Source organism: Crocuta crocuta, unplaced genomic scaffold, assembly GCF_008692635.1.
Source record: "Crocuta crocuta isolate KB4526 unplaced genomic scaffold, BGI_CrCroc_1.0 scaffold271, whole genome shotgun sequence".
In the NCBI taxonomy this organism is placed as follows: domain Eukaryota; kingdom Metazoa; phylum Chordata; class Mammalia; order Carnivora; family Hyaenidae; genus Crocuta; species Crocuta crocuta.
The window spans coordinates 5538543-5550131 of record NW_027527824.1 but is presented as its reverse complement, the minus strand read 5'-3'; the positions used below and the strand labels follow the sequence as shown (position 1 = coordinate 5550131).

At 43.8% G+C, this 11589-nt stretch overlaps 1 protein-coding gene across 1 annotated transcript in view; it reads right to left on the bottom strand.

Moving 5' to 3' along the window:
- The window catches only part of MPZL3 (myelin protein zero like 3), a 25092-nt gene extending 14547 nt beyond the window's left edge, over positions 1-10545 (bottom strand). The window contains exon 1 of the mRNA XM_077777337.1: positions 10375-10545. Within this exon, the coding sequence (XP_077633463.1) occupies positions 10375-10447 (73 nt within the window). The 5' untranslated portion in view covers positions 10448-10545. The remainder of the gene's footprint in view (positions 1-10374) is intronic.
- Positions 10546-11589: the final 1044 nt, after the last annotated feature.

The following is an 11589-nucleotide window of genomic DNA, read 5'->3' as shown; positions in this document are numbered from 1 at the left end:
GAAGCTACCACTGTATCGACCACCAGCAAAACGAGAACAGGAAACAAGAATAGGACATTTTCTCAAAGAATTTTAGAAAGCTGCCCCAAGTTTCTATCTGTCTGTATTTTATTCTTCCCTCTGGTTAATGAATCCCACATCTGTTAAATGTAAATCATGGGGAAGAACACAGAACAAAGCAATGCATCCTGAAATGTAAAAATAGAGGGGCGCCTGGGTGGCTTGGTCAGGTGACCATCCGACTTCAGCTCAGGCTATGATCTCATGCTCTGTGAGTTTGAGCCCTGCGTCAGGCTCTGTGCTGACAGCTTAGAGCCTAGAGCCTGCTTTGGATTCTGTGTCTCTCTCTCTCTCTGCCCTTCCCCTGCTCATGCTCCGTCTCTGTCTCTCAAAAATGAGTAAACGTTTAAAAAAAAGATTTTAAAATGTAAAAATAAGATATCCTTTCTTTTTCTTTTAGTTTTTTATTATTAATTATTTTTGAGAGACAGAGAGACAGAGTGTGGGCAAAGAAAGGAGGAGACAGAATCTGAAGCAGGCTCCAGGCTCTGAGCTGTCAGCACAGAGCCCAACACGGGGCTCAAACTCACGAACTGTGAGATCACGACCTGAGCCGAAGTTGGCTGCTTAACCGACTGAGCCACCCAGGTGCCCCTAAGATATCCTTTCCAAACTCTCTAGAGATTGAACTCTTTTCAAAACTGGCTCAGATATCCAACTTTGGCATCCCAGGTCCCCCAGAAAGAGCTCCCGCTTTCTTCTGACCAATCCCCTCTGCGTTCAGAGAACATGGAGGAGAAATTTCTCTTCCATCAGGGAGCCCCTTTGTAGGAAAGTCACCCGCACTTTGTTTTCACTGCTTCCTCCTGCACTGCGACAAGCCACGTTTCTTCTGGCAGGCCAAAGGCGAACGGCGCCGGAAGGTTTCAGAAGAGCACAAGCCCACACGCCATCCTGAAAGCCAGCAGTCCCTCTGGCCGAGGCAGGATGTGAGCCCCGATGCTGGCTCTGTGGTCTTAGCAAGTCACTTTACTGTTCAGTTTCTCACCCTGATGATGATAACAGCACTTACCTTAGAAGGTCACTGTGAGAAATAAATGAGTTAAAAGAGGTATAACGCTGGAGAGCCTGCCTAGCCTGAATAAGCGCACAGTGCATGTTAGATGGTTTCACCCTTATTCGGGCCACCTCTTCAGGTCTGCCTACACTCTCTCAACGTGCCTGCCACAGACGCAGCTATGAGTCATCAACGCCTTCACCTCTGTCTGCTTCGAGTCCTTCTTTATTGCTCCTCTCAAGATAATCTAGTCTGTTCACATTCCTCTTTAAAGGAGGAGACCAAGACTGAGCTCACAACTCGAATAAGATCTGACGCATCCCAAAGATGAGGATTACAGCTGTTTCCTCCGTAGCACCCTTCTGGCTTTGCCAGGCTAAATCTGTCGCTCCTTCCATGACTTTGCAAACGCTGTTCATCTGTGTGGAAAGGCTTCATCCCTCAGCCCCTACTCTCTCCTGGGCCCTCACTCCCAATCCACCTTACTCATTACTCAAGAACCAGCTCTAAAAACTGGGAGCTGGGAGTGCCTGGCCTGGGTGGCTCAGTTGGTTAAGCGTCTGACTTCAGCCCAGGTCATGATCTCATAGTTCGTGAGTTTGAGCCCTGCATCGGGCTCTGTGCTGACAGCTCAGAGGCTGGAGCCTGCTTCAGATTCTCTGTCTCTCATTCCTTCTCTGCCCCACCCCACTTGTGCCCTGTCTCTCTCTCAAAGATAAATAAACATTTAAAAAAAAAAACAAAAAACTGGTAGCTGGTGAGGGGCGCACCAGGGTGTCTCAGTCAGTTGAGCATCCAACTTCGGCTTAAGTCATAATCTCACGGTTCATGGGTTTGAGCCCTGCACTGGGCTCTGTGCTGACAACTCAGTGCCCAGGGCCTGCTTCAGATTCTGTGTCTCCTTCTCTCTCTGTCCCTCCCCCACTCGTGCTCTGTCTCTCAAAAATAAATAAATGTAAAAAAAACTTTTTTTTAACTGGGAGCTGGAAATGGATGGATAGTCTACACTGCCCCCATACTACTCCTTTGTACTAAAATGCAAGTATAGGGGCGCCTGGGTGGCTTAGTCGGTTAAGCGTCCGACTTTCGCTTAGGTCATGATCTCGCGGTTCGTGGGTTCGAGCCCCGCGTCGGGCTCTGTGCTGACTGCCAGCTCAGAGCCTGGAGCCTGTTTCAGTCTATGACTCCCTCTCTCTTTGACCCTCCCCTGCTCACGCTGTCTCTCTCTGTCTCCTAGAAATAAATAAAAACATTAAAAAAAAATTTTAAAAAATAAATAAATAAAATGCAAGTATAGTCGAGAGTTTTAAAAGCATGGATTTAGAATTAGATAGACCTGCCTGACTTCAGTTCTAGCCCAACTACTTTCTAGCTGTAAGATTTTGATCAGTTACCTAACCTGTTCAAGCTTCAACTTCCTCACTTGGGAAATGGGGAGAATGACATGATCTACTGCCTTGGATCACTGCAAGGATCTAATAAGATTAAATAAGGTAACACAAAAAGTGCTTAGCATGGCGTCTGAAATAGAACCTTTCAATAAATATTAGCTATTATTATTAAAGTGAACACCAGAGACCTTCAAAAACCTTCAATAATTCCTTCTTGAGCCGTAGAATAAAATCCAAATAGTGGACAATCTGGCCCTGAACTTCTGCTGCTTCACACACTTACCCCTCCCATCCACCCCCTTCACCATGCCCAGAATGTCCACCGGTTCCCAAATTTACTATGTCCTTTCTCACCACGGTGCCTCTCTTTGAACATGGCTTTGTCCGGAAGGCTCACCCCATTCCTACCAATCCTACCTGTTCCTACCATGCCACACCCCACAGGCTCACACACCTTCAAAGCCCTTTCAAACAGCAGCCCTCTGTGATCCCTTCCCAAATTCGCTGGTGCAGCTGACTGCTCTTTCTTCACTGTTTTCACAACATACAGTAGATAATGCTACTCGGGTACATATACTGTTGACTGCCCTCAACTTCTAAGGACTATTTCCCATGTTAAATATAAGCAACTTGAAGGCAAAAATTCAGAGGGAAGGGAGCAGACACAGACTGAGAGAAGAGGTGGACAGGTCACCAGAAATTCTATATAGGAACAATGTGTGCTCACCATTCACACATTCTCTTTCTCTCCCCCTTTTTACAGTATTTCCAACATTCTTCAGTCCTTCCCACTCCTCTCTGTCCAGTGCACCCATTCAGGAAAAGCTCAGCCCTACGTGACTTCCTAGGCTGTCGCTGGTGTACAGTAAAGGAGAAAAATCATACAACTGCACAGATAGTTACCATAGGAAGTTCATGGACTCCGCCCATAGCCGAGCCCTTAATGAAGCATGGTGACCCTCTAACCGGCCTTGGCCAGCTCCTCTTTTGGATCCTTCAGACCTCTGCCATTCTCACCATCCCCTATGCAACCTCTGAATCCCTCATTCTCAGAAGAAAATGTTTCCTCTTATTTCTTCAAGAAATGTGAGGCTATACAAACTGCTTGAGTCTACACCCATCCACACTATCCCTTTTCCTAGGCAAGGCCATCCTCTTTGGTTCTGCCCTGGATCTCTCCCCTCCAAGCCCTGCTTTTCCTGGAGGGAAAAACGCTCTCTACTATCTTCAACCTCTTCCCTTCCAGAGAGGCTCCTCCCCACTCAGCCTCTAAACACAAGTCTCTCCCATCCTTAAGAACAGATAAACAAATAACAATAAAACAAAATAATAACGGTCTTTCCTTAATCCCATAATACTATCTGTTACCAACGACTGCCCTCTTTTTCTTTTCTAAGCCAAGTTTGTGAAAGAGCAGTGAGCACCTGGCATCTCCATTTCCTCGCTTCCCGTTCACTTCTGGACCCCTATAGAACCACTCCCATTTCTGGTAAAGAGCATCATGTCCTAGAACTGGAAAATCCCAGGGATAAAAACTCCAGTAGGTATCTTTCTACCCTGATTTTATCGGATCTCTCTGAAGCAGCGACTGCTTGTTTCTAGAGCTTCTCTAACCCAAGACTTTCTGGACAATACTCTTATTCATTCACTCATTCTTCAAGCATATAATTATTGAGCATCTGTTTTGTGCCACCCTCTGAGCCTGGAATTTAATGTGAGCAGAATAAATACACTCCCTATTTTGGAGCTTAAAATACAGCAAAAGTTCAACATATCAATCAAATTAATCATAGAAACAAGTGTATAATTACAAAGCCTGGTAAGTGCTATGAAGCAAAGACCAAGAGAGTGCAGAAATGCACCTATTATAGTAGGGGAGCAGGGAGTGGTTAATGAAAGCTTCCCTGAAAAAGTTGCTTTTTTTGAGTTGAGCTCTGAAGGAAGGATGACAAAGTGAGGAGAAGGAGAGCATTCCAGGTAGAGAATACAGCATGTGCAAAGGTCCTGTGCCAAGTAGGAACACAGCCAGCCAAGGAACTGAAAGGAAAACAGTATGGCTCCAACACAAACAGCATGAGAGAAAGAAATATGAGGCTAGGTGATAAGCAGGTCATGCAGAACCTTCAGGATTTGGGTCCTTATTCTTAGATTAGTGGGAAGCTGGGAAAAATACTTAAATGTAGGACTGAGTGAGAAAAGACATAATAAACTTTTTTTTTTTTGAGAGAGAGAGAGAGAACCGGACAGAGACAGAGAGAAAGGAAGACAGAATCTGAAGCAGGCTCCAGGCTCTGAGCTGTCAGCCCAGAGCCTGACGTGGGGCTCGAACACACAAACTGTGAGATCGTGACCTGAGCCGAAGTTGGATGCTTAACCGACTGAGCTACCCAGGTGCCCCCGGAACTTTTCATTTTTAAAAGATCACTCTAGGGAAGACACTTAGGAAGGAGTCAAGTGTAAAAATAGTCAAGTGAGAAGTAAAGAAAGCTTGAACTAAGTTGGGGGTAGTGGACATGGAAAGACCTAGAAAGACAATTCTTAACAAAGTAAAATCAGTAAGAATTGGTGGTAGACTGGAGGTGGAATGTTAGGGAAACAGAGGTGTCAAGGATGATTCCCAGGTGTCTGACTTGGTGATACCATTCACTGACACAGGAAAGACCAGAGAAGGGGAGAGAAGAACATGAGCTTGATTCTGGATAAGTTTAATGTACCTTTGAGCTAGCCAAGAGATAACGTCAACGGACAGTTGGTTTAGGGCAAGGGTCAGCAAACTGTGGCCCACTGCCCAAATCTAACGTACAATGACTCTTTGTAAATAAAGTTTTATTAGAACACAGCCACATTTATTCATTTATATATTGTCTAGGTCTGCTTTTGTGCTATTCAAGCTGAGTTGAGCAGTTGCAACAGAGACCTATGGCCCACAAAGCCTAAAATATTTATTCTCTAGCCTTTTACAAAAGTTTGCCAACCCTGGTTTAGAGCAAAGAAGAAATATATGAGTTACAGTTATAAGTCAGAATCTCCTTAATGTCCCTCCAGCCAACGCTCCTCACTGATTGTGTATGTCACACACACACACACACACACACACTCTACATGTGATTTAAGTTAACTCAATCAGAGTATAAGTCTCAAAAAAATTGCTGGAAAGTTATTTAATGCCTCTATGCCTTATTCATGTTCCTCTCTCCATCTGGAATTTTACTCACTTCCTATCTCTAACTACTACATCTCCTTCTCATCCTTCTCCTGTTCCTCCTCCTCCTCCTTTAAGTGTATTTATTTATTTTGGCGGGGGGGGGTGGAGACAGAGAGAGAATCAGCACAGGAGGGGCAGAGAAAGGGAAGAACAAAAGATCCGAAGCAGGCTCCGTGCTGACAGCAGAGAGCCCAAAGCAGGGCTCAGACTTATGAACCATCAGATCATGACCTGAGCCAAAGTTGGTTGCTTAACCCACTGAGCCCCCCCGGCACCCCCTAACTTCTTCTTTCAAGATATAACTTTGGTGGCACATCCAGGAAGCCCTCCCTATATCCTCATGTCTGATTAAGAACATCTCTTCTGTGCTCCCCCAGTTTCTTGCACCTTTCTCTCTTAATAGCAGATTCTAAAATTATCTCTTGACTTCTCTGTCTTCTCCAATAGACCTTGAGCTCCTCAGAACAGAACCTAGCACATTGTGGATGCTCAGGAATATTCAACTGAACTAAACCAACACAGTTGCATTTTTATGAAACAAAAATTCTGGCAAAACAACATAAAAACTACAAGTTCTAGGCAGGTTTGGTTACTGAATTAAAGNCCCCCCGGCACCCCCTAACTTCTTCTTTCAAGATATAACTTTGGTGGCACATCCAGGAAGCCCTCCCTATATCCTCATGTCTGATTAAGAACATCTCTTCTGTGCTCCCCCAGTTTCTTGCACCTTTCTCTCTTAATAGCAGATTCTAAAATTATCTCTTGACTTCTCTGTCTTCTCCAATAGACCTTGAGCTCCTCAGAACAGAACCTAGCACATTGTGGATGCTCAGGAATATTCAACTGAACTAAACCAACACAGTTGCATTTTTATGAAACAAAAATTCTGGCAAAACAACATAAAAACTACAAGTTCTAGGCAGGTTTTGGTTACTGAATTAAAGTACACCAATAATAAATCTACCTACCAACTGATTTCTTGTTACTATATATTAACTCCATATTCATTAGCATGATTTTACCACAAAGTTATCAATATGTAAAGTCACTTTACTGAAATCTAAAAATTGGATAAGTGGGTCTTAAATGTATAGAGAAAAGTAAGATCCATGGATGAACTAAACTAATGTACATGTCTCTCCCTTGGCGGGAGAAGGGATAATCCCTGGAAGAAAGTATAAGGAAGGCTTCTGGACTACCAGTAACATTCTAAATCCTGATCTAGGTGCTGATTATCCAGGTATGTTTAGTTTCTAAAAATTCATTAAGCTATTATGTTATGTGTGTATTGCTCTATATATATTATACCAAAATTGAAAGTATGTTACAATCAATAGATGTAAAATAATTTGTCTACTTCACTCAAAAAATAAAATAAAATAAAATAGAATTACTAATCCACTGTTACATTCATTCAGAAACTTTCATCCTAAGCCTAATGTGTTTTGGGATATTTATATTTTCTCCAAGCAAAAAAACATTCTTGCCAAGTCAAAGTAGCCAACAATAGAAATACTCATAACAATTAACAAATTTTTTTAGTCTGGGAGGAAAACAAGAATATCACATTTAAACATATGTAATTTTATGCAAGGAAGGAAAGAAAAGAATATGACAAAACTCCAAGTTTTGCACACTCAATTTCCCAGAATACAAAGCTGTCAACATTTGTTTCATAAAAGGACACACTTAAGGGGTGCCTGGGTGGCTCAGTCAATAAAGCGTCCAACTTTGGCTCAGGTTGTGATCTCATGGTTCATGGGTTCAAGCCCCGCGTCAGGCTCTGTGCTGACAGCTAGCTCAGAGCCTGGAGCCTGCTTTGGATTCTGTATCTCCCTCTGTCTTACCCTTCCCTGCTCACGCTGTCTCTCTCTCTCTCTCTCTCACTCAGAAATAAAGAAAACATTTTTTTAAAAAAGGACACACTTAAATGGAGAAAAGTGGAAGAACCCTAGGCTGCCTAAAACTATTGTTTCCATGTACTTGACAACTGATATAATGGGACCATGTTTATACCCTGGAGAATTCAAACAAGCTAATCATTTAATGGCTTCTATGCCTTTTCTTTTTTTTAATTTTTTTAATGTTTTTTTTTTTCTGAGAGAGAGACAGCATGAGCAGGGGAGGGTCAGAGAAAGCGGGAGATACAGAATCTGAAACAGGCTGCAGGCTCTGAGCTGGCTGTCAGCACAGAGCCTGATGCGGGGCTCGAAACCACGGACTGTGAGATCATGACCTGAGCCGAAGTCAGACGCTTAACCAACTGAGCCACCCAGGCGCCCCTAATGGCTCCTATTTCTGAAGAGGAAAAGCATAAACACTCGTGTGAAACCGAAGTCTGTTGCTTAACAGATTCAAAAAATGGGTGAACTTTGAAAACATGCTAAGTGAAAGAAACTAGCCACAAAGGAACATATATTGTATGATTCCATTTATGTGAAATGTCCAGAAATCATAGCAATAGAACATAGATTGATGTCTGCACCAGGGCAAGGGGTTGGGGAGGAATGGGGAGTGATTTAATGCATATGGAGTTTCTCTTTGGGGTGATGAAAATATTCTAAAATTGGTGGTGATTACAAGTTTGTGAACATACTAAAAAACACTCAATTGCACCTTTTAAATCGGTAAAGTGTATGGCATGTGAATTCTATCTCAATAAAGCTATTTTTTAACATATTTATTTGAGAGAGAGCATGAGAGAGAGCGTGGAAGGGGCAGAGAGAAGGAGAGAAGAAGAATCCCAAGTGGGCTCCATGGGGATCCCCCACATGGGGGCTCAAACCTACTAACCAACAGTTCATGGCCTGAGCCCAAGTTGGCTATTTAACCAACTGAGTCTCCCGGGTGTCCCTAAAAACAAAAGACAGGGGCACCTGGGTGGCTCGGTTGGTTAAGCATCTGACTCTTGGTTTTGGCTCAGGTCATGGTCCCAGGGCTCATGGGTTCCAGAGGCTCTGGGTTGACAGGGTGGAGCCTGCTTGGGATTCTCTCTCTCTCTTTCTTTCCATCCCCTGCTTACACCCCCTCTCTCATTCTCTCTCTCAAAAATAAATGAATAAACATTTTTTTGAAAAAAATAAAATAAAATAGGGATGCCTGGGTGGCTCAGTCAGTTAAGCATCCAACTTCAGGTCCAACTTCAGCTTGGGTCATGATCTCATAGTTCGTGGGATGGAGCCCCGCATCAGGCTCTGTGCTGACAGCTCAGAGCCTGGAGCCTGCTTCAGATTCTGTGTCTCCCTCTCTCTCTGTCCCTCCCCCATTCACTTCCTGTCTCTGTCTCTCAAAACCAAAAGTTAAAAAATTTTTAATAAAATAAAAGACAAGGATAAATCAATTCATGTGCATATGGGTCATAAACTTTTAAGTTTGAAATATTTGGTCTGCTATATTTGATGGATGCTTCTCTATGTGAAATGACATCAAGTTTACTAAACCACCCATCATTTCTAGANTCATTAAAATATTATATTGCAAAATAATTTAGCTGAAAAACTGGGCACTCATGATGACAGAGAGCTGGGAGGGATCAGGGAGTGTGCTGGCAACTTGGATATTAGTCATCAAATAAATAAAAACTTCCTGGCCTTACATGCTAAGATTTAGAACTGATGTATTTATGTTAAAGCCCCCCCCCTTCAGAAATTCCCTCTTAACCACAGGGAAGTTTTATGAAATTAACAATTCACTCTGATCTATTAACATATGATTTCCTGAGAAGACACACACGCACAAATGGAGGAAATAATGGCACCCTAAAATGAAGGTAATTAGGTTGGACTGACATTTATGCAGTTTGAAAATTGCACGCAAACAAAATTTATCCAAATCCTCAGCATATGCCATAGTGTGAATACTGTACTGCTCATACTGGTTGATTAACATTAAAAAAAATTTTTTTTTACATTTTATTTATTTTTGAGAGACAGAGCATAAGTGAGGGAGACGCAGAGAGAGAGAAGGAGACACAGAATCCGAAGCAGGCTCCAGGCTCTGAGCTGTCAACACAGAGCTCAACGCGGGGCTCGAACCCACAAACCGCGAGATCATGACCTGAGCCCAAGTCAGATGCCTAATCAGCTGAGCCACCCAGGGGCCCTAGATAGATTAAAATGCTTACAAAAATGATATGCCCTTTTTGTATTTTAAAAGTGTTATTAAAATGCTACAGCAATTGCCTCCCCTCAACAAAATGCGACTCTATTGTAACGAAATCACGGCACACTCGTGTGACCAATAAACATTTGACTTCCTAGTCCCTGACAATCACCTACAAAAGTAAACGTACAAACAGTCATGATTTCCTTTCCCCAAATTGCTGAGACAAACTGCTGAGCACTAGAACTGCCCCATCCTAGTCAGGACACATAGCCCACAAAACCACAAGAGGGTCAACCGCTGGTAACTCATCACAAGATAACACGGGTGGCCCCAAAGCCAGAGCCCTCCGCGGTTCTAACAAGTGCCAGCACCACAATACAAAGCAACAGTCATGCACGGTGGTCGTCGCCCCCAGAGCTCAGGAAAGCACTGGCCGGCTGCCCGGTAGGTGGCGGAAAGCAGAAGAGAACAGCCTCCCCACACCCTCACTCTGCCGGCATCGCTAGAAGCAGTGTGGGGGCTTTCCTGAGACGCCCCCCCACCGGAACCGGAAAACCGACCATCTTCCCTAACCCCCCCCGGCCGGAAGTTGGGGGGGGACCAGCCGGCGCACTCACCCTGGAAGAGCAGGACGCCCAGCAGTGGGAACAGAGCGCAGCCACGGCCTCCAGCCGCTCCGCTCCGCTGCATCCCGACAGCTCTCTGGATGCTTGCACACCTTGTGTACAGCTCCCGGTAACCACACAGGTGATACCGGAAGTGACGTCAGGGAGGGAGGCCGCGAGAACGCTTAAGATGGCGATTCGAGGTTGCCATAGGAACGTGGCATCTCTCCAGGGCCACACCTGAAGCTTGCTCCGACAGACGATTCTTTTAAGTTTCGAGTAAGAATTAATTACTCCCTGTTGCTTGACAATAAAGTAACCCACAGACTTCGGAAAACTTAGAATTTATTTGTATGGAATTCCGCAGTACTAAATAGCCTTGATGCTCCGAGTCTCTTCCAGAAGTGATTTTTTTGTACTTCCTACAGATTATTGGTACTATCTCAAAAGAGGTTTCTATATTTTTAACTAGAAGAGATCTAGGAGATTATACAGCATCAGTAAATAAATATGTATTAGGCCTTCATGATGAATGTGTATCTCAAGTGTCTTTGGTTCGTGGTGTTTTGTGTGTTACTGTACAGCAGCCAGCTCAGTACCTACGTAATATGGGTGTTTATTATGCTGTCCTTCAGTGGCAATGATGAAATCAGTGTAACATGTAATAGAGGGGGAAAGAAACTGGATTTGTGTATCTCTTGGAGAGAAAAGTGAGAAAGTAATGTTTTCGCAGCGCTGGAAGTGATGAGATGGTGTCCCATTCTTCCAACAGAGATGGAATGATGGTACCCTGCGCCGATTGTCGGTCAGCCTATTCTCCTGGAATCTGCGTGTATTTAATGAAATCAAGAGGAGAACAAAAGTCCATGCCTCAGCTTTTGGGAAAGTTTAATAACTTCACTTTTCAGGGGCGCCTGGGTGGCTCAGTCAGTTAAGCGTCTGACTTCGACTCAGGTCATGATCTCATGGTTGGTGGGCTCGAGCCCCACCATCGGGCTCTATGCTGACTGCCAGCTCACAGCCTGGAGCCTGTTTCAGATTCTGTATCTCCCTCTCTCTCTGACCCTCCCCTGCTCACGCTGTCTCTCTCTCTCTCTCTCTCTCAGAAATAAATAAAACATTAAAAAAATTTAATAACTTTTCATTTTTCAGTTCACACTCTGTCACTAGATGTGAAAGTTAGTGGTTTTCTCTATTAAGAACGTGATGTAAGAGTACCAAACAGGA